Source organism: Rattus norvegicus, chromosome 4 (genome assembly GCF_021556685.1).
Source record: "Rattus norvegicus strain SHRSP/BbbUtx chromosome 4, alternate assembly SHRSP_T2T, whole genome shotgun sequence".
NCBI lineage: Eukaryota > Metazoa > Chordata > Mammalia > Rodentia > Muridae > Rattus > Rattus norvegicus.
Genome location: NC_141537.1, coordinates 87,247,019 through 87,269,528, shown reverse-complemented (window position 1 = coordinate 87,269,528; position 22,510 = coordinate 87,247,019). Strand labels below are relative to the sequence as shown.

The 22,510-nt window shown below is 41.2% G+C and overlaps 1 protein-coding gene and 1 pseudogene across 1 annotated transcript; one reads left to right on the top strand and one right to left on the bottom strand.

Moving 5' to 3' along the window:
* Positions 1-3,928: 3,928 nt before the first annotated feature.
* LOC108350861 (glyceraldehyde-3-phosphate dehydrogenase pseudogene) lies at positions 3,929-4,988 on the top strand (annotated as a pseudogene).
* A 15,032-nt stretch (positions 4,989-20,020) lies between these two features.
* Vom1r65 (vomeronasal 1 receptor 65) lies at positions 20,021-21,147 on the bottom strand (the record flags this gene model as incomplete). The annotated part of the gene is given in 2 exon segments (XM_087659542.1): positions 20,021-20,787; positions 20,790-21,147. Coding segments are annotated over 2 exon segments (1,125 nt in total), but the record flags the coding sequence as incomplete, so codon positions are not given.
* Positions 21,148-22,510: the final 1,363 nt, after the last annotated feature.

Here is a 22,510-nt window from a genome sequence, read left to right as displayed (position 1 = left end):
AAAAGTCCTGGAAAGAATAGGAATTCAAGGCCCATACCTAAACATAGTAAAAGCCATATACAGCAAACCAGTTGCTAACATTAAACTAAATGGAGAGAAACTTGAAGCAATCCCACTAAAATCAGGGACTAGACAAGGCTGCCCACTCTCTCCCTACTTATTCAATATAGTTCTTGAAGTTCTAGCCAGAGCAATCAGACAACAAAAGGAGATCAAAGGGATACAGATCGGAAAAGAAGAGGTCAAAATATCACTATTTGCAGATGACATGATAGTATATTTAAGTGATCCCAAAAGTTCCACCAGAGAACTACTAAAGCTGATAAACAACTTCAGCAAAGTGGCTGGGTATAAAATTAACTCAAATAAATCAGTTGCCTTCCTCTATACAAAAGAGAAACAAGCCGAGAAAGAAATTAGGGAAACGACACCCTTCATAATAGACCCAAATAATATAAAGTACCTCGGTGTGACTTTAACCAAGCAAGTAAAAGATCTGTACAATAAGAACTTCAAGACACTGAAGAAAGAAATTGAAGAAGACCTCAGAAGATGGAAAGATCTCCCATGCTCATGGATTGGCAGGATTAATATAGTAAAAATGGCCATTTTACCAAAAGCGATCTACAGATTCAATGCAATCCCCATCAAAATACCAATCCAATTCTTCAAAGAGTTAGACAGAACAATTTGCAAATTCATCTGGAATAACAAAAAACCCAGGATAGCTAAAGCTATCCTCAACAATGAAAGGACTTCAGGGGGAATCACTATCCCTGAACTCAAGCAGTATTACAGAGCAATAGTGATAAAAACTGCATGGTATTGGTACAGAGACAGACAGATAGACCAATGGAATAGAATTGAAGACCCAGAAATGAACCCACACACCTATGGTCACTTGATTTTTGACAAAGGAGCCAAAACCATCCAATGGAAAAAAGAGAGCATTTTCAGCAAATGGTGCTGGTTCAACTGGAGGGCAACATGTAGAAGAATGCAGATCGATCCATGCTTATCACCCTGTACAAAGCTTAAGTCCAAGTGGATCAAGGACCTCCACATCAAACCAGACACACTCAAACTAATAGAAGAAAAACTAGGGAAGCATCTGGAACACATGGGCACTGGAAAAAATTTCCTGAACAAAACACCAATGGCTTATGCTCTAAGATCAAGAATCGACAAATGGGATCTCATAAAACTGCAAAGCTTCTGTAAGGCAAAGGACACTGTGGTTAGGACAAAACGGCAACCAACAGATTGGGAAAAGATCTTTACCAACCCTACAACAGATAGAGGCCTTATATCCAAAATATACAAAGAACTCAAGAAGTTAGACCGCAGGGAAACAAATAACCCTATTAAAAAATGGGGTTCAGAGCTAAACAAAGAATTCACAGCTGAGGAATGCCGAATGGCTGAGAAACACCTAATGAAATGTTCAACATCTTTAGTCATAAGGGAAATGCAAATCAAAACAACCCTGAGATTTCACCTCACACCAGTGCGATTGGCTAAGATCAAAAACTCAGGTGACAGCAGATGCTGGCGAGGATGTGGAGAAAGAGGAACACTCCTCCATTGTTGGTGGGATTGCAGACTGGTAAAACCATTCTGGAAATCAGTCTGGAGGTTCCTCAGAAAATTGGACATTGAACTGCCTGAGGATCCAGCTATACCTCTCTTCGGCATATACCCAAAAGATGCCTCAACATATGAAAGAGACACGTGCTCCACTATGTTCATCGCAGCCTTATTTATAATAGCCAGAAAATGGAAAGAACCCAGATGCCCTTCAACAGAGGAATGGATACAGAAAATGTGGTACATCTACACAATGGAATATTACTCAGCTATCAAAAACAACCAGTTTATGAAATTCGTAGGCAAATGGTTGGAACTGGAAAATATCATCCTGAGTGAGCTAACCCAATCACAGAAAGACATACATGGTATGCACTCATTGATAAGTGGCTATTAGCCCAAATGCTTGAATTACCCTAGATCCCTAGAACAAACGAAACTCAAGACGGATGATCAAAATGTGAATGCTTCACTCCTTCTTTAAATGAGGAAAAAGAATACCCTTGGCAGGGAAGGGAGAGGCAAAGATTAAAACAGAGACTGAAGGAACACCCATTCAGAGTCTGCCCCACATGTGGCCCATACATATACAGCCACCCAATTAGACAAGATGGATGAAGCAAAGAAGTGCAGACCGACAGGAGCCGGATGTAGATCGCTCCTGAGAGACACAGCCAGAATACAGCAAATACAGAGGCGAATGCCAGCAGCAAACCACTGAACTGAGAATAGGTCCCCTATTGAAGGAATCAGAGAAAGAACTGGAAGAGCTTGAAGGGGCTCGAGACCCCAAAAGTACAACAATGCCAAGCAACCAGAGCTTCCAGGGACTAATCCACTACCTAAAGACTATACATGGACTGACCCTGGACTCTGACCCCATAGGTAACAATGAATATCCTAGTAAGAGCACCAGTGGAAGGGGATGCCCTGGGTCCTGCTAAGACTGAACCCCCAGTGAACTAGTCTATGGGGGGAGGGCGGCAATGGGGGGAGGGTTGGGAGGGGAACACCCATAAGGAAGGGGAGGGGGGAGGGGGATGTTTGCCCGGAAACCGGGAAAGGGAATAACACTCGAAATGTATATAAGAAATACTCAAGTTAATAAAAAAAAAAAAAGGACGTGAATTTTAAACACAGAGAAAGGTTGATCTTCTGTAAGGACTGGATAAGATCCTACTATTGACTTTTATAGATATAGTCAACCTTGCCGGAACTTTCTTTTTTGTTTTCAAATTGTATCCTTAAGTCAAGATTCAGGTAACTGAGCAAGCATGTCCCATGTAATTTTCAACGTCAGTGGCAGTACAATGAATCTCACACTCTCAGTTCATGCTTTTTTTCTTATACTACTATACTGCCTTTACCACACTTTAACCACTTTTACTACTTACAAAAATCTCTGAGACTGATATCTCCCAGTGGAAGGGGATGCCCTGGGTCCTGCTAAGACTGAACCCCCAGTGAACTAGTCTATGGGGGGAGGGCGGCAATGGGGGTAGGGTTGGGAGGGGAACACCCATAAGGAAGGGGAGGGGGGAGGGGGATGTTTGCCCGCAAACCAAAGAATTATTATTAAGTATTAAATAAATTTAAAAAAATAAAAAAAAGAAATTGGGAAACAACACCCTTCACAATAGTCACAAATAATAGAAAATATGTTGGTGTGACTCTAACCAAGCAAGTGAAATATCTGTATGACAAGAACTTCAAGTCTCTTAACAAAGAAATAGAAGATCTCAGAAAATGGAAAGATCTCCCATGCTCATGGATTGGCATGATTAATATAGTAAAAATGGCCATTTTGCCAAAAGCAATGCAATCTCCATCAAAATCGCAACTCAATTCTTCATAAAGTTAGGACGAGCAATTTACAAATTCATCTTGTAAAATGAGATTTTGTAATACAATAAAGCCAGAATAGCAAAAACTATTCTCAACAATAAAAGAACTTCTGGGGAAAATCAGCATTTCTGACCTCAAGGTGCATTATAGAGCAATTGTGATGAAAACTGCATCATATTGGTATAATCATGCAGGTAGATCAATGCGAAAAAATTGAAAACCCAGAAATGATTCCACATACCTATGGTCACCTGATCTTTGACAAAGAAGCTAAAACCATCCAATCGAAAAAAGAAAGTATTTTCAACTGATGGTGCTCTTTCATATCAGCATGTAGAGGAATACAAATCAATCCATTCTTGCCTCCTTATAAACGCTGAAGTCCAAGTGGATCAAAGTCCTCCACATAAAACCATATACACCGTCTCTCTGCTCCTCCCTGTTCCAGGGACAGCCGCATCTTCTCGTGCAGTGCCAGCCTCGTCTCATAGACAAGATGGTGAAGGTCAGTGGGAACATATTTGGCCATATTGGGCGCCTGGTTACCAGGGCTGCCTTCTCTTCTGACAAAGTGCAGATTGTTGCCATCAACGACCCCTTCATTGACCTCGACCTCATGGTCTACATGTTCCAGGATGACTCTACTCATGGCAAGTTCAACGGCACAGTCAAGGCTGAGAATGGGAAGCTTGTCATCAACGGGAAGCCCATCACCATCTTCCAGGAGCGAGATCCCGCTAACATCAAATGGGGCGACGCTGGTGCTGAGTATGTCATGGAGTCTCCTGGCATCTTCACCACCATGGAGAAGGCTGGGGCTCACCTGAAGGGTGAGGCCAAAAAGGTCATCATCTCTGCCCCTTCCGCTGATGCCCCCATGTTTGTGATGGGTGTGAACCACGAGAAATATGACAACTCCCTCAAAATTGTCAGCAATGCATCCTGCACCAACAACTGCTTAGCCCCCCTGGTCAAGGTCATCCATGACAACTTTGGCATCGTGGAAGGGCTCATGACCACAGTCCATGCTATCACTGCCACTCAGAAGACTGTGGATGGCTCCTCTGGAAAGCTGTGGCATGATGGCCGTGGGGCAGCCCAGAACATCATCCCTGCATCCACTGGTGCTGCCAAGGCTGTGGGCAAGGTCATCCCAGAGCTGAACTGGAAGCTCACTGGCATGGCCTTCCGAGTTCCTACCCCCAATGTATCCATTGTGGATCTGACATGCCACCTGGAGAAACCTGCCAAATATTATGACATCAAGAAGGTGGTGAAGCAGGCGTCAGAGGGCCCACTAAAGGGCATCCTGGGCTACACTGAGGACCAGGTTGTCTCCTGCAGCTTCAACAGCAACTCCCACTCTTCCACCTTTGATGCTGGGGCTGGCATTGCTCTCAATGACAACTTTGTAAAGCTCATTTCCTGGTATGTCAATGAATACAGCTACAGCAACAGGGTGGTGGACCTCATGGCCTACATGGCCTCCAAGGAGTAAGAAACCCTGGACCACCCAGACTAGCAAGGATACTGAGAGCGAGAGAAAGGCCCTCAGTTGCTGAAGAATCCCCATCCCAACTCAGCCCCCAACACTGAGCATCTCCCTCACAATTCCATCCCAGACCCTATAAAAACAGGAGGGGCCTAGGGAGCCCTCCCTTCTCTCTTGAATACCATCAATAAAGTTCGCTGTACCCACAAAAAAAATATACATCAAATTTAATAGAAGAGAAAATGGGGAAAAGCCTCAAACACATAGGCACAGGGAAAATTTTCCTGAACAGAACTCCAATGGCTTATGTTCTAAGATCAAGAATCAACAAATGGAGCCTCATGAAACTGCAAAACTTTTGTGAGAGAAAGGACATTGGAAATAGGACAAAACAGCATCCAATAGATTGGGAAAAGATCTATACCAATCCTACATCTGAAAGAGGGCTAAAATCTAATATATAAAAAGAACTCAAGAAGTTAAACTCCAGAGAACCCAGTGATCTTATTTAAAAATGGGGTACAGAGCTAAACCAAGAATTCTCCACTGAGGAATATTGAATGGCTGAGAAGCACCTAAAGAATTGTTCAAAATCCTTAGTCATCAGGGAAATGCAAATCAAAACAACCCTGAGATTTCACCTCACACCAGTCAGAATGGCTAAGATAAAAAGCTCAGGTGACAACAGATGCTGGCAAGAATGAGAAGGAATAGGAAAACTCCTCCATTGTTGATGGGATTGCAAGATGGTACAACCACTCTAAATCAGTCTGGCATTTCCTCAGAATATTAGACATGGTACTACCTGAGGACCCAGCTATAACACTCCTGGGCATATACCCAAAAGGTGCTCCAACATATAACAAGGACACATGTTCCACTATGTTCATAGCAGCTTTAATTATAATAGTTAGAAACTGGAAAGAACCCACATGTACTTCAACAGAGGAACGAATACAGAAAATGTGGTACATTTACACAACAGAGTACTACTCAGCTATTAAAAAACAATGACATCATGAAATTCTTAGGAAAATTAATGGACCTAGAAAATATCATCCTGAATAAGGCAACACAGTCACAAAAAAACCACATGTTATGCACTTACTGATAAGTGGATATTAGCCCCAAAGCTTGGAATACCCAAGATACAATTCCCAAACCATATGAAGCTCAAGAAGAAGAAAGACCAAAATGTGGATGCATCAGTTTTTCTTAGATGAGGGAACAAAATACTCATGGAAGGAAATAAAGTTTAAATTAGGGGAGCAGATACTGAAGGAAAAGCCATGCAGAGACTGCCCCCACCTAGGGATCCATCCCATATGCAGCCACCAAACCAGTAACTACTGCTAATGCCAAGAAGTGCTTGCTGACAGGAACCTGATATGAATGACTCCTGAGCAGCGCTGCCAGAACATTACTGATACAGATTAAGATGCTTGCAACTAACCATCAGACTGAGCTGGGGGACCCCAGTGGAAGATTTAGGGAAAAGACTGAAGGAGCTGAAGGGGTTTGCAAGCCCATAGTAAGAACAACAATATTAACCAACCAGACCTGCTCCCCGCCAGACCTCCCAGGAACTAAAGCAGGAACCAAAGAATACATGTATGTGGACCCATGGTTCCAGCTGCATATGTAGCAGAGGATGACATTGTCTGGCATCAATAGAAGAAGCTCTTTGTCCTGCAAAGGCTCTTTTCCTCAGTGTAGCAGAGTGCCAGGGTGTTGAGGTGGGAGTGGGTGGGTGGGAGGGGGAGCATACTCATAGAAGCAGGGGGAGGTAGGATTGGAAAGGGGAAAACTGGGAAAGGGGAGAATATTTGAAATGTAAATACATAAACTATCCAATAAAAAGTGGGGGGAAAGGGTGAATTTTCCTAATTCCAGCACAACATTGGGATAGAAACAGCTAATTTCTCAAGATAAATTTTCAAAGCCAGAATAGCATGCAGTAATACATACCAAGTCCCTTTTGACACCAATCTAAAATGATACTCTCACCAGTACTACTCCTGTGAATGAAAACTGTTTTCCACCACATAGACAGCCTATGTATATTCCTCAAACTAAACCTAAAGCAATATGGAAAGTATTATTTAGGACTGAAGAGGTGAATGAGCATATCAGAGAGACTGAGGAAAAATATAAAGTAATAATTATCAAAACAAAAATTACCACTAAGTTCACAACACCAAAAAACAACATGATACCCAGAACTAACACACACATTTCAATCATAATTCAAACATGAATGGCCTCAATTCTCCACTCAAAAGTCAGAGAGTCAATGAATGAATCACACACACACACACACACACACACACACACACACACACACACACACACACAAGCTGTCTAATGCCTACAAGAAACACACCTTAGTTTTAAAAGTCAGGCACCAGCTTTGAGTAAAATGACAGGCAAATCAGTGGCCGGCAAGATAGCTCAACCAGTGGCCGGTTAGCTCAGCTGGTTAGAGCGTGGTGCTAATAAAATGATAGTCAAGAGTACTTTATTCAAATGGAACTAGGAAAAAAGCAGGAATTGATCTCCAAATATATGCCAAAGTAGATCAAACTCCCAGAGGGAGTTTATGAAAATCAATGCCAATATCAAGGAATAAAGAGGTGCAAAAATAATGGTTATTCCAATATCTCACTATATATCATTTGGCCTGTATAAAAAATAGATGGAGAATTCCAGGGTGGAGCATTTATTCATGGAGACTACAATGAACCTCGTGTGGAAGTTTCTCCAATTGCACTTGTTCTAAGGGATGTGACCTTGCTGTCTTGAGCCAATTAAAGTATTTCCTGATGCCTGTGAGCTGATAGTGACTTCACGATTTCTTTTAAACATACTTGTTCACAGTGCCCAACAAAGCAATGGGTTTCCATTCGGCAACACCAGGATTAAATCTTTACATTTCTACCTCAAAGTATACTAATTTTCCAGTTAGTTTAAAGCTATTGAAGTTCCCTGAATCTTCCTCACGATATCATGCTGGTCGACTATATTGATGGCACTGTGCTGCTTGGACAGATACACAGACAGTAGCAACCTTTTGAGTCTTGTTAAAACACATGCACATTAGAAGACGAGAATATTTCCAACCAAATTTCAAGGTCTTTCTGACTCAGTGAAAGTGAGACCATCTTGCAACTTAAAATTTGTGCTGTCTACAAGAAATGCAGGCATAATGCATTGAGTAAAGACTGAGGCAGTGTCCAACCAATAACTGGCCCAACTTGATACCAATCCCATATGGAAGCACCAATCCCTGACACTATTAATGATACACCATTAAGGTTGTGGATAGGAGAAAGTTGTCCTCTATTTTTTTTTTATTTTTTTCCTCCATCTTTATTAAATTGGGTATTTCTTATTTGCGTTTTAATTGTTATTCCCTTTCCCAGTTTCCAAGCCAACATCCCCCTTACCCACTCCTCCCCTTCGATATGGGTGTTCCCCTCCCCATCCTCCTCCCATTACTGCCCTCCCCCCAACAATCACGTTCACTGGGGGTGCAGTCTTGGCAAGACCAAGGGCTTCCCCTTCCACTGGTGCTCTTACTAGGCTATTCATTGCTACCTATGAGGTTGGAGCCCAGGGTCAGTCCATGTATAGTCTTTGGGTAGTGACTTAGTCCCTGGAAGCTCGGGTTGGTTGAGATTGTTGTTCATATGGGGTCTGAAGCCCCTTCAAGCTCTTTCAGTCCTTTCTCTGATTACTTCAACACCTATGTATTTGCTGTATTCTAGATGTGTCTCTCAGGAGAGATCTACATCCGGTTCCTGTCAGCCTGCACTTCTTTGCTTCATCCATCTTATATAGCTTGGTGGCTGCATATGTATGGGCCACATGTGGGGCAGTCTCTGAATGAGTGTTCCTTCTGCCTCTGTTCTAAACTTTGCCTCCCTATCCCCTCCAAAGGCTATTCTGGTTCCCCTTTTAAAGAAGGAGTGAAGCATTCGCATTTTGATCATCCTTCTTGAGTTTCATGTGTTCTGTGCATCTAGGGCTAATCTGTTCAAGCATTTGGGCTAATAGCTACTTATCAATGAGTGCATACCATGTGTGTTTTGCTGTGATTGGGTTACCTCACTCAGGATATTTTCCAGTTCCATCCATTTGCCTATGAATTTCATAAAGTCATTGTTTTTTATTTCCATTGTATAGATGTACCACATTTTCTGTATCCATTCCTCCACTGAAGGGCTTCTGGGTTCTTTCCAGCTTCTGGCTATTATAAATAAGGCTGCTATGAACATAGTGGACTACATGTCTTTGTTATATGTTGGGAGTTGTGTTGATTATTTCTATGGAATCTTCTGCTCCTGAGATTCTCTCTTCTATCTCTTGTATTCTGTTGGTGATGCTTGTATCTGCAGCTCCTTGTCTCTTTCTTTGGTTTTCTATATCCAGGGTTGTCTCCCTTTGTGCTTTCTTTATTGCTTCTATTTCCATTTTTAATTCCTTCACCTGTTTGATTGTGTTTTCCTATAAATCTCAAGGGCTACTGGGTGGGAGAGGGGAGGGAAACTGGAAAAGGTGAAGATTATCAGGTATTAGATGGATAGGAGAGGGAACCAGGAAGCCCTGAGGGGCAACAGAAAGAGTGGAAATGCACAACCTCACGAATTGGGAGGTGAAGGAATCCTCTAGAATGTACCAGAGATTTGGGAGATGAGAGAGTTTCAGGACTCAAAGGGAGGGACCTTAGATGAAATGCCCAACATTGAGGAGAGGTACCTTGTAGAGTCTACCTCAAGTAGGAAGGCAGGGCATCGAGTGGAAGCATAGGGTTGTCATCCCACAGCCAAAAACTCTAACTGAGAATCGTTCCTAAAAGAACTGCAGGGACAAAAATGGAGAAGAAACTGGGAGAAAGGAGTTACAGTGACTGGCTCAAATTGGGATATATCTCAAGGGAAGGTATCAAGGCCTGACACTATTACTGACGCTATGCTATGCTTACAGACAGTAGCCTAGCATGGCTGCCCTCGGAAAGTCCAAACAAACTACTCACAGAGACAAATACAGACACTTATACCCAACCACTGAACTAAATTTGGAGGACCCTGTGGTTGAATTAGGAAAAGGCTGGGAAAATTTCAGGAGGAGAGTGACCACATAGGAAGACCAGCAGTCTCAAGTAACTTGGACTGCCAGATCTCTCAGACATTGAGCCACCAACAAGGCAGCATATACTAACTGATAAGAGTCCCCTGACACGTATTCATCAGAGGATGGCATAGTCTGGCCTCAGTGAAAGAAGACACACCTAACTCTCTAGAGATGTGAGGCTCCAGAGAGTTGGGAGTCCTGGAAGGGTCAGAGTAAGGTGGGGACATCCTCTTGGAGACAGGGGAGGAGGAATGGGATGAGGATTGTTGGAGGGAAGATGGGGGGTAAAGACTGGGCTGTTTAAAAAAAGCATTAAAGATAATTTTAAATTTTTTAATTAAATTTGCTGCCAGGGCAGACTGCCAGCTAGTTCACTCCTCTGAAGACACCACAGCCTACAGGCCTTCCAGGAAGTCTACTGGAAACTGGGCAACTGGTAGGAACCCTCCCAAAGTCCCACAGCTGCATCTGGGAGTCCAATGGACTAAGGACCCATCACCCTTCTAAAAAAAAACCACCCCCAAATTCTACTCCCCTTCCAGCCCACCACTTCTGCCATGGTAGACTGCCAACTAGTCAGCTCCCTTGAAGATACCACAGCTTGAAGGCATCCCAGGAGTTCCTCCACATGCAAGGCAACTGGGCAACCTGCACCGCAGTCTTAAGACCCTCAGGGGGTCCAAGGCATGCATGGCAACTAACCCAACAGAGTGAAAGACTACCTGGAGTTCTGCTGCATACAGGGAAACAAAAACCACAGTCAATAGGCCACACAGAGAACAGTTTCACACGAACAACACCTTAACTGTTCCTTTGAAGACCCAACAGTCTGAAGGTCTCCCAGGAGACCTGCTGCAGCCAGGGCAACAGATCAGCAGCTTCTTTGCTGCTCTGAAGACCCCGCATTCAGAAAACCCCACAGGACGTCTACTATAGCAAGAGCCACAGGCCTACCAGGAGACCTGTAGAAACCCAGAGACCAAAGAGGCAGGCCCTGACAGAGACACCCAGACCAGTAAACACCAGGGATAACCAAATGGCAGAGAGGCAAGTGAAAGACCAAAAGCAACAGAAACCAATATACGTGGGCATTATCAGAACCCAGTTCTCCCAAAACACCAAGCCCTGAAAATCAGGAAGCTAACCTAAATTCCTACCTCATTAAGATAATAGAGTCCTTTAAGGAAGATCTAAATAACTCACTGAAAGAAGTTCAGGAAAACACAGGTAAACAGGTAGAAGCCACTAAAGAGGAAACAAGCAAATCCCATAAAGAAATACAGAAAAACACAATCAAACAGGTGAAGGAATTGAATGAAGGGATCCAAAACCTAAAAGTGGAAGTAGAAACAATAAAGAAAACACAAATGAAGGAAATCTAGGAATGGAAAACCTAGGAAAGAGATCAGGAATTACAGACGTGAGCAGCACCAACAGAATAAAGAGATAGAAGAGAGAATCTCAGGTGTAGAAGATAGCATAGAAGAGATTGACACAATGGTCAAAGAAAATTTAAAACATGGAGTTCCCTGCACCCAAATCCCATGGGGAAGAGAGCAGACCACCCAGGAGTGCAGACATCTTGAGGCTGCAGGACAGACTGCCACCTCTGCACATCTCGGCCCACATCCCTGATCCAACTGGAAACTGCACAGTGCCTCTGGACACGCGGATACAGGAACAGATAGCCGCTGGTACCCACAGTTCTGGTCTGCACCCAGGACCGATCTGAACCGGCCAAACAGCTTCCTGCACCCAAATCCCAGGGGGGGAGAGAGCTGGACCCTCAGAAGTGAGGATATTCCTGAAAAGTCAGAGGAGAATACCCTCTGCTCACAGTCCAGACACAAGAGGGAATTGCATAGTGCCAACTGTGTCTGCGAGGTCCAAGGACCTACACTAGCAGTCAGGGGCAGGACCCTTTGATTCCTGCCCATGCCTAGAGCTGGAAGACAGTCTCCAGGAGCACCACCACACCTGAGAGCAGAGATAAGACTCACTTTTTTGCTACTGAGTGACCTGCCTGGTGGATTCAGGATACAGGATACACAGAGACAAAATTCCTCTGAATCAGGGTACTTCCTGTTTCTGGCTCTGCCTGGAAGCAAACTGATACCATCCCACAGCACCCTGCACCCAAATCTCGTGGGGAAGAGAACGGACCACCCAAGAGTGCAGACATCCTGAGACTGCAGGACAGACTGCCACCTCTACACACCTCGGCCCACATCCCTAGTCCAAGGGGAAACTGCACAGTGCCTCTGGACACAGGGATATAGGAAGAGACAGTCACTGGTATCCGCCATTCTGGTCTACACCCAGGACTAAACTGAACTGGCCAAACAGCTCCCTGCACCCAAATCCCATGGTAGAGAGAGCTGGACCTTCAGAAGTGTGGATACCCCTGAGAAGTTAGAGGAGACTGCCCTCTGCCCACAGTCCAAACCCAAGAGGGAATCGCACAGTACCAACTGCGCCCACTGGGTGCAAGTACCTACACTAGCAATCAGGGGCAGGATCCTTTAACTCCTGCCAACTCCTAGAGCTGGAAAACAGTTTCCAGTAGTGCAGACACACCTGAAATTAGAGCACCTGCTCTCAGGAAAGGCTGAACGAAAACAGGAAAACAGTTCTACAGGAGTGCTGACACAGAGGCCTACAGCAGGGTCAAGTCACTCTCAGAAACAGCAAGACAAGCAAACACAGAGACAACCCAATGGCTAGAGGCAAGCCCAGGAACCCAAGCAACAGAAACCAAGACTACTTGGCATCATCGGAGACCACTTATCCCACCAAAGAAAATACTGAATATCCAAACACACCGGAAAAACAAGATTTAGATTTAAAATCACATTTTTTATAATGATGGAGGACTTTAAGAAAGACATAGAGAACTCCCGTAAAGAAATGCAGGAAAACACAAGTAAACAAGTAGAAGCCCTTAGAGAGAAAAGACAAAAATCCCTGAAAGAATTAGAGGAAAACACAACCAAACAGGTGAAGGAATTGAAAATGGAAAAAGAAGAAATAAAGAAAGAACAAAGGGAGACAACCCTGGATATAGAAAACCAGGGAAAAGACAAGCAACCGTAAATACAAGCATCACCAACAGAATACAATAAATAGAAGAGAGAATCTCAGGGGCAGAAAATACCATAGAAAACGCAAAAAGCTCCTAGTCCAAAACATACCATAAATCCAGGACACAATGAGAAGCTCAAACCTAAAGATAATAGGTATAGAAGAAAGTGAAGACTCCCAAATTAAAGGGCCAGTAAATATATTCAACAAAATTATATAAAAAAAAAAAACTTCGCTATTCTAAAGAAAGAGATGCTCATAAACATACAAGAAGCCTACAGAACTCCAAAGTTTGGACTAGAAGAGAAATTCTTTCCGTCACATAACAGTTAAAACACCAAATGCACAAAACAAAGAAAGAATATTAAAAGAAGTAAGGGGAAGAGGCCAAGTAACATATAAAGGCAGACCTATAAGAATTATACCAGACTTCTCACCAGAGACTATGAAAGCCAGAAGATCCTGGACAGATGTCATACAGACCCTAAGAGAACACAAATGCCAGCCCAAGTTACTGTATCCAGCAAAACTCTCAATGAACATAGATGGAGAAACCAAGATATTCCATGACAAAACCAAATTTGTACAATATTTTTCTACAAATCCAACACTACAAAGGATAGTAGATGGAAAACTACAACACAAGGAGAGAAACTACATGTATGGAAAGCAAGAATATAATTTCCATGCAAAGAAACCAAAAGAGAGACAAACAAACATAATTCCACCTCAAACAACGAAAATAACAGGAAGCAACAATCATTATGCCTTAATATCTCTCAACAACAACGGACTCAATTCCCCAATAAAAAGACATAGACTAACAGAATGGATACATAAAGAGGACCCAGCATTTTGCTGCCTAGAGGAAACACACCTCAGAGACAAAGACAGACACTACCTCAGAGTAAAAGTTTGGAAAACAACTTTCCAAGCAAATGATATGAAGAAGCAAGCTGGAGTAGCCATTCTAATATCAAATAAAATTGACTTTCAACAAAGAGTCATCAAAAAATATAAGGAAGGACACTTCATATTCATCAAAGGAAGAATCCACCTAGATGAACTCTCAATCCTAAATATCTATGCTCCAAATACAAGGGCACCTACATACATAAAAGAAACCTTACTGAAGCACACATTGCACCTCACACAATAATAGTAGGAGATTTCAACACCCCACTCTCATCAATGGACAGATCATGGAAACATGAATTAAACAGAGACATAGACAGACTAAGAGAAGTCATGAACCAAATGGAGAAAAAATAGAAAAAAAAAAGAACTACGCAAAAAAAATCAACAAAACCAGGAGCTGGTTCTTTAAAAAAATCAACAAGGCAGATAAGCCCATAGCCAGCCTAACCAGAGGTCAGAGAGAGAGAGAGAGAGAGAGAGAGAGAGAGAGAGAGAGAGAGAGAGAGAGAGAGAGAGAGAATCCAAATCAACAAAATCAGAAATGAAAAAGGAGCCTTCCAGATTACGCCTACACCTGGAGCTGACCCTATACCACAGCTCTCTATACCCTCAGACATTCTTTTACTGTTTTTTTTTTCTTCCATTTTTATTAAATTGGGTATTTCTTATTTACATTTCAAATGTTATTCCCTTTTCAGGTTTCCAGGCAATCATCCCCCTAACCCATCTGTCTTCCCTTCTATATGGGTGTTCCCCTCACCATCCACCCCCCATTACCTCCCCCCCAACAATCCCATGCACTAGGGGTCCAGATTTGGCAGGACCAAGGGCTTCCCCTTCCACTGGTGCCTCTACTAGGCTATTCATTGTTACCTGTGAATTTGGAGCCCAGGGTCAGTCCATGTATAGTCTTTGGGTAGTGGCTTAGTCCCTTGAAGCTCTGGTTGGTTGACATTGTTCTTCTTATGGTGTCTCAAGCCCCTTCAGCTCTTTCAGTCCTTTCTCTGATTCCTTCAATGGGGGTCCCGTTCTCAGTTCAGTGGTTTGCTGCTGGCATTCGCCTCTGTATTTGACATATTCTGTCTGTGTCTCTTAGGAGATATTTACATCCGATTCCTGTCAGCCTGTAATTCTTAGCTTCATCCATCTTATCTAGTTTGATGGCTGTATATGTTTGGGCCACATGTGGGGCAGGCTCTGAATGGCCGTTTGTGCAGTCTCTGTTCTAAACTTTGCCTCCCTATACCCTCCTATGGATATTTTTGTTCCCCTTTTAAAGAATGAGTGAAGCATCCAAATTTTGATCATCCTTGAATTTCATGTGGTCTGTGCATCTTGCAAAATTCAAGCATTTGTGCCACTTTTCAATATGTGCATATACCATGTGTGTTTTTCTGTAATTGGGTTACCTCACTCAGGATGCTATTTTTTAGTTCCATCCATTTGCCTATGAATTGAATAAAGTCATTATTTTTGATAGCTGAGTAGTACTCCATTCTGTAGATGTACCACTTTTTCTGTATCCATTCCTCTGTTGAAGGGCATCTGGGATCTTTCCAGCTTCTGGCCATTATAAATAAGACTGCTATGAACATAGTGGAGCATGTGACTTTGTTGTATGTTGGAGCATCTTTTGGGTATATGCCCAAGAGAGGTATAGCTGGGTCCTTAGGTAGTTCAATGTCCAATTTTCTGAGGAAACTCCAGAATGATTTCCAGAGTGCTTGTACCAGTTTCCAATCCCACCAACAATGGAGGAGTGTTCCTCTTTCTCCACATCCTCGACAGCATCTGCTGTCGCCTGAGTTTTTGATCTTAGCCATTCTGACTGGTGTGAAGTGGAATCTCAGGGTTGTTTTGATTTGCATTTCCCTTATGACTAAAGATTTGAACATTTCTTTATGTGCTTCTCAGCCATTCAATATTCTTCAGCTGTGAATTCTTTGTTTAACTCTGTACCCCATTTTTAATAGGGTTATTTGGCTCTCCGCTGTCTAACTTCGTGAGTTCTTTGTATATTTTGGACATTATCCTTCTATCAGTTGTAGGATTGGTAAAGATCTTTTCCCAATCTGTTGTTTGCCATCTTGTCCTAACAACAGTATCCTTTGCCTTACAGAAGCTTTGCAGTTTTATGAGATCTCATTTGTCGATTCTTGATCTTAGAGCATAAGCCATTGGTGTTCTGTTCAGGAAATTTTCCCCAGTGCCCATATGTTCGAGACTCTTCCCCATGTTTTCTTCTATTAGTGTGAGTGTATCTGGTTTGATGTGGATGTCCTTGATCCACTTGGGCTTGTGCTTTGAATGGATCGATTTGCATTCTTCTACATGCTGACATCCAGTTGAACCAGAACCATTTGTTGAAAATTCTCTTTTTTCCATTGGATGGTTTCTGCTCCAGTGTCAAAAATCAAGTGACCATAGCTGTGTGGATTCATTTCTGAGTCTTCAATTCTATTTCACCAGTCTGTCTGCCTCTCTCTGTACCAATAGCATACAGTTTTTTTTTATCACTATTGCTCTGTAATACTGCTTGAAGTCAGGGATGGTGATTCCCCCAGAAGTCCTTTTATTGTTGAGGATATTTTTAGTTTTCCAGTTGGGCTTTTTGTTATTCCAGATGAATTTGCAAATTATTCTTTCTAATTCTATGAAGAATTGGATTAGAATTTTGATGGGAATTGCTTTAATCTGTAGATTCCTTTTGGTAAAAGGGTTACTTTTACTATATTAATCCTGCCAATCCATGAGCATGGGAGATCTTTGCATCTTCTGAGATCTTCAATTTCTTTCTTCAGAGATTTGAAATTCTTATCATACAGATCTTTCACTTGCTTGGATAAAGTCATACTGAGGTATTTTATATTATTTGGGACTATTATTAAGGGTGTCGTTTTTCGCTATCATGGGGTTTTTTTTTGTTATTCTAGATGAATTTGCAAGTTGCTCTTTCTAACTTTTTGAAGAATTGAGTTGGAATTTTAATGGGGACTGCATTGAATCTGTTGACTGCTTTTGGCAAAATGGCCGTTTTTACTATATTAATCCTGCCAATTCATGAGCATGGGAGGTCTTTCCGTCTTCTGAGTTCTTCTTCAATTTTTTTCTTCAGAGACTGGAAGTTCTTGTCATACAGATCTTTCCCTTGCTTGGTTAGAGTCACACCTAGGTATTTTTTTTTATTTGTGACTATTGTGAAGGGTATCATTTCCCTAATGTCCTTCTCAGCATGTTTATTCTTTGAGTAGAGGAAGGCTACTGATTTGCTTGAGTTAATTTTATACCCAGGCATTTTGCTGAAGTTGTTTATCTGGCTAAGTAGTTCTCTGGTGGAACTTTTGGAGTCACTTAAGTATATTATCATATCATCTGCAAATAGTGATATTTTGACTTCTTCCTTTCCAAATTGTATCCCTTTGACTTCCTTTTATTGTCTGATTGTTCTACCTAGGACTTCGAGTATTATATTAAATAGGTAGGTAGAGAGTGAGCAGCCTTGTCTAGTCCCTGGTTTTAGTGGGATTTTTCCTTTGATGAACATGAATTGTCCTTCTTTATCTTTTTTATTGACAGTCAATTTTATTCAATATTAGAATTGCTACTCCAGCTTGTTTCTTCAGACAATTTGCTTGGAAAACTGGTTTGCAGCCTTTTACTCTGAGGTAGTGTCTGTCTTTTTCACTGAGGTGTGTTTCCTGTATGCAGCAAAATGCTGGCTCTTCAATACATATCCAGTCAGTTAGTCTGTCTTTCCATTGGGGAATTGAGTCCAGTGATATTTGGAGATATCAAGGAATAGTGATTGTTGTTTCCTGTTATTTTTGTTGTTAGAGGTGGAATTGTTTGTGTGGCTATCTTCTTTTGGTTTCATTGCAAAAAGATTACTTTCTTGCTTTATCTAGGGTGTAGTTTCCCTTCTTGTGTTGGAGTTTTCCATCTATTATCCTTTCTTTGTAGGGCTGGATTTGTAGAAAGATATTGTGCAAATTTGGTTTTGTCATGGAATATCTGGGTTTCTCCATCTATGTTAATTGAGAGTTTTACAGGATACAGTAACCTGGACTGGCATTTGTGTTCTCTTAGGGTCTGTATGACATCTGCCCAGGATCTTCTGGCTTTCATAGTCTCTGGTGAGAAGTCTGGTGTTATTTTGATAGGTCTGACTTTATATGTTCCTTGACCTTTTTCCCTTACTGCTTTTATTATTTTTTCTTTGTTTTGTGAGTTTGGTATTTTGACTATTATATGACAAGAGGAATTTCTCTTCTGGTCCAATCTATTTGGTGTTCTGTGGGCTTCTTGTATGTTTATGGACATCTCTTTCTTTAGGTTAGGAAAGTTTTTCTATAATTTTGTTGAAGATATTTACTGGTCCTTTAAGTTGGTAGTCTTTGCTCTCTTCTATACCTATTATCCTTAGGTTTGATCTTTTCATTGTGTCCTGGATTTCTGGATGTTTTGGGTTAGGAGCTTTTTGCATTTTACATTTTCTTTCACATTTGTGTCAATGTTTTCTATGGTATCTTCTGCCCCTGAGATTCTCTCTTCTCTCTCTTATATTCTGTTGGTGATGCTTGGGTCTATGACTCCTGATCTCTTTCCTAGGTTTTCTATCTCCGGGGTTGCCTCCCTCTGTGATTTCTTTTTTGTTTCTGTTTCCATTTTTAAATCCTGGGTGGTTTTGTTCAATTCCTTCACCTGTTTCGCTGTGTTTTCCTGTATTTCTTAAGGGAATTATTTATGTCCTTCTTAAAGTCCTCTATCATCATCATGAGATGTGATTTTAAATCCAAATCTTGCTTTTCCAGTGTGTTGTGATATCTAGTATTTTCTTTGGTGGGAGAACTGGGCTCTGATGACTCCAAGTAGTTTGTTTCCATTGCCTAGGTTCCTGTTCTTGCCTCTCCCCATCAGGTTGCCTCTGGTGTTAGCTACTGGTGTTAGTCTTACTGTCTCTGACAGGGACTTGACCCTCCAAAAGGCTGTATGTCAGCATTCCTGGGGACCGACTTTCTCCCAGTGCCATCTCATACAGAAAGCTGTGGGACCAGATCAGCTCTGGTTGCAGGAAGAAACTGGAAGTGTCCTGTCCCAGACTGCTCTTGGGTTCATGTGTCCTGAGGGCTCCAGGTGAGTCCCTCATAGCAGAAGTGGTGGTTTTATCTCTGCTTTCAGATGTGTCAGCACTTCTGGTGACTGGTTTTCAGCTCTGGGTACAGACAGAGACTGGAAGGTTCCTGCCCCTGACTGCGCCTAGCTTCCTGTATCCAGAGGGCTCTAGGTGGGTTCCTTTTAGGCCAAGAATGTGAGCACATGTGGTGATCTCCCCTGAGCTCTCAAGATTTTCTGCAGCTCTGAGATTCCAGCTCTCATTCCCACAGGATTTGGGTACAGAGCACAGAACATTTTATTTACCATTAATATTTCAATAAGAAGATAAAATTAGGGGTTGGGGATTTGGCTCAGTGGTAGAGCGCTTACCTAGGAAGCGCAAGGTCCTGGGTTCGGTCCCCAGCCCCGAAAAAAAAAAAGATAAAATTAATTATAAATAAACAGGGACATGACATTTTCATTAAGTACTCATTAAATAACTGTAAAAATGAAAAAACTAAAGTTCACATTATTTTTATGGACCCAGATAAATTATTGTTAGGGGAAAAATAAACCTAAGATAAAATATTTAAACTATTTTTTGATGAGTAAAAGTAAATTAAAATCAAAAGAAAGCTTAAAATCAATATCAACAGGGATTTATTTTGATTAAGCTCAGCATCAAATAAATATTTAATATTTAAAGTAAAAAAGAGAAAGAGAATTCATGTGGAAATATCAAATTATTGTGTAAAATTATCTTAAGAACTCTCCGCTACTATGCAACTGAAATGTCAAAACAATGTATAATTTGTAATAGCACAAATTTTATTTAATCATATGTTGAATCTTGCTTTACTACTTGAACCATTAAAGTTTAAAGAACTGTATTTGGGGGATAGGGAGCTGGGGATGCAAAGGATAATTCTTTATACTCAGTGGTAAGTTCAGTTCCAAGGGATGCCAAGATATCTTCTCACCTCTGTGGACACCACAAATGCACACATGGATGTACTCCAGCACAACACTTTTACATATAAGTGAGATATAAATTAATAGCTTTTTACAGCAGAGAGAAAACATCTTTTTTAAAAATAAATAAAGGGTGGCTTTTGACTGCAGATTTTTCAGCATACTGATTATTCTGTTATCAAAACTTATTTGTACCAAAGGAGTAATTGTGGGATATGCATTTACCACAACCTTCTGAACAGTCAGGACAACTGGATCATACATCCATAACAGGACTGAGGTCACTGAGATGATGAAGTCCACCGAGTACATGATCACAAAGAAAACCACTAGCAGCACAATAGTCTGGGTGGCCCTTTTCTCAGGGGATGCTCTCAGGTGACTGATGCTATGAAGATGCTTGCATTGCCTCTGATGCCTGAATAAGATAATCACCATGTATGCACTTGTGGTTAGCATGACTCCTACAAGAAACACATCTCTCAAGGTTGTCATTGTTAAAACCAGTCCTTTAATAATGTAGTTCAAGGGTAAGAGTGAGCATGATTTAGTAACCTTCATCGCCTTCATCTCATTCACAATGGTAAAACCACCAACATAAAATATCATGTCACTACTGACAGAGAAATTGAAAAACCAAATATAAATTAAAGCACTGATCATGTTTTTTTTTTCAGTTTTTGTTTAAACTTTGCCAACACCGAGATACAGGGACTGATAGTGACAGCCTGGAACACACTCAGGAGGCAGGTGACACAGATAGAGAGGCCTCTCATCACCCTGCTTATGTAAAAGGTTGCCTTACATTTGAAGTCATTCTTAATGTTCAGTGACACGAATAAGTCTGTAAGCAAAATATCCCCCCCAGTGAGGAACATTATTGTGTGAACGAAGGTCAGTTGACAGGAGATCAGGTCTGTGGGCTTAGGTCTATGACCCAGGATTATGAAGATATAGAAACAAAGAAGAAATATATTGGCTATGACTCCAAGCCCAGCTTGGAAATAAAGGACATTCTTCAGTGAGAATATACATGGAGAGTGTATTCATCTTAAAAGCATAATGGAAGTTTATTTCATATAGCTGAAAAAATAATAGAGCATACATCAAGTGTGAGATACACTGGCTACATTACCATTCTATTTAATACTAATTCTTGAATAGCCTCTTTAACTCTTGATCTTACAGACTGTACATCACAGCCTACAATTAAATGTCTTCCATGTATCTGCTATACTCATAGAATATTATAGATAATAAATACTATCAAAGTCATATCTGTACAGGATGCTCACTTTGTGTGACTGTATTACACTCAATCTCAGGCCTTAGAAATCCAATCCTATTGATGTAATTGCCTCATTTCTTGGTAACATATAAAACAGTAGTGCTGAGCACGGAATGTTAATCATATTTGTACAACTGAATAAAAGTTACATTGATCTAAAAATATTCACAAAAGAAATCCAAAATATCAGGTGATTCATTCTCATATTCTATAATTTTACTGTGCTCTAGTTTGTAATTATCCATACGTTGACTCGTAATTCAAATACAATCATAGTGATAATTCATGGTAATCCCACTGTTTTAATCAGCAAAATATCTTTCTCAATCCATCTGTTTTTATGACTCTTTTTCCATGAAATCTAACATCCCCAGAATCTGAATTATTAAAGAGAGAGATACTATTAGAGAACATTAGTTTACTGCCACACCCTATGACCTTTAATAATTGTTCTAAATGACCCTAGGCATTCCCCCAATTTAGTGATAACCATTTGTGAAACTTCAAGTTTAAAGAACTAACCCCCAGCTACAAAGACAAATAGTATCTTTCATTTAGTTTTGGAGTTAAGTAAATAATAGAATAATAATTCTATTATTTAGTTAATAGAATGAGCAGCTATGGCTTTTCAGATATCCATGTTGATATCTTACCTACCTAGCTCTTTCTTCTGTTTTTACTCCCCTCCACACTTTGAGAAGTCGTCCTTTTCCTAGTTCACTGATGAGATGGTTTGTGCCCTGCTATCTTGCTCTCAATTGCTTCCATCCTACCCTATGTGGTCAATGTTGCTCTTTTCCTTTCCTGGTTTCTATAGTTACTATATGCTATATACATCTACCGAATAAGAGAGAACTTGAGATGCTAAGACAAACACTATTATCAACATGTTACGACAAACAGGAGCTCACCAAAGATCACCAGATAGTGATCCTGTTTGTATACTTCTGTTTTAAAACAGATTCCTTCCAATGTAGTGGAAAACAATGTCCCCAGTATTATCACATTTCACAGAACCCACATACTTTTCACAGTTTCACTCAACAGTCTTACATTTAGTGCCTATGTTAGCTATTTGACCTGGTGACCAGGATCGATTT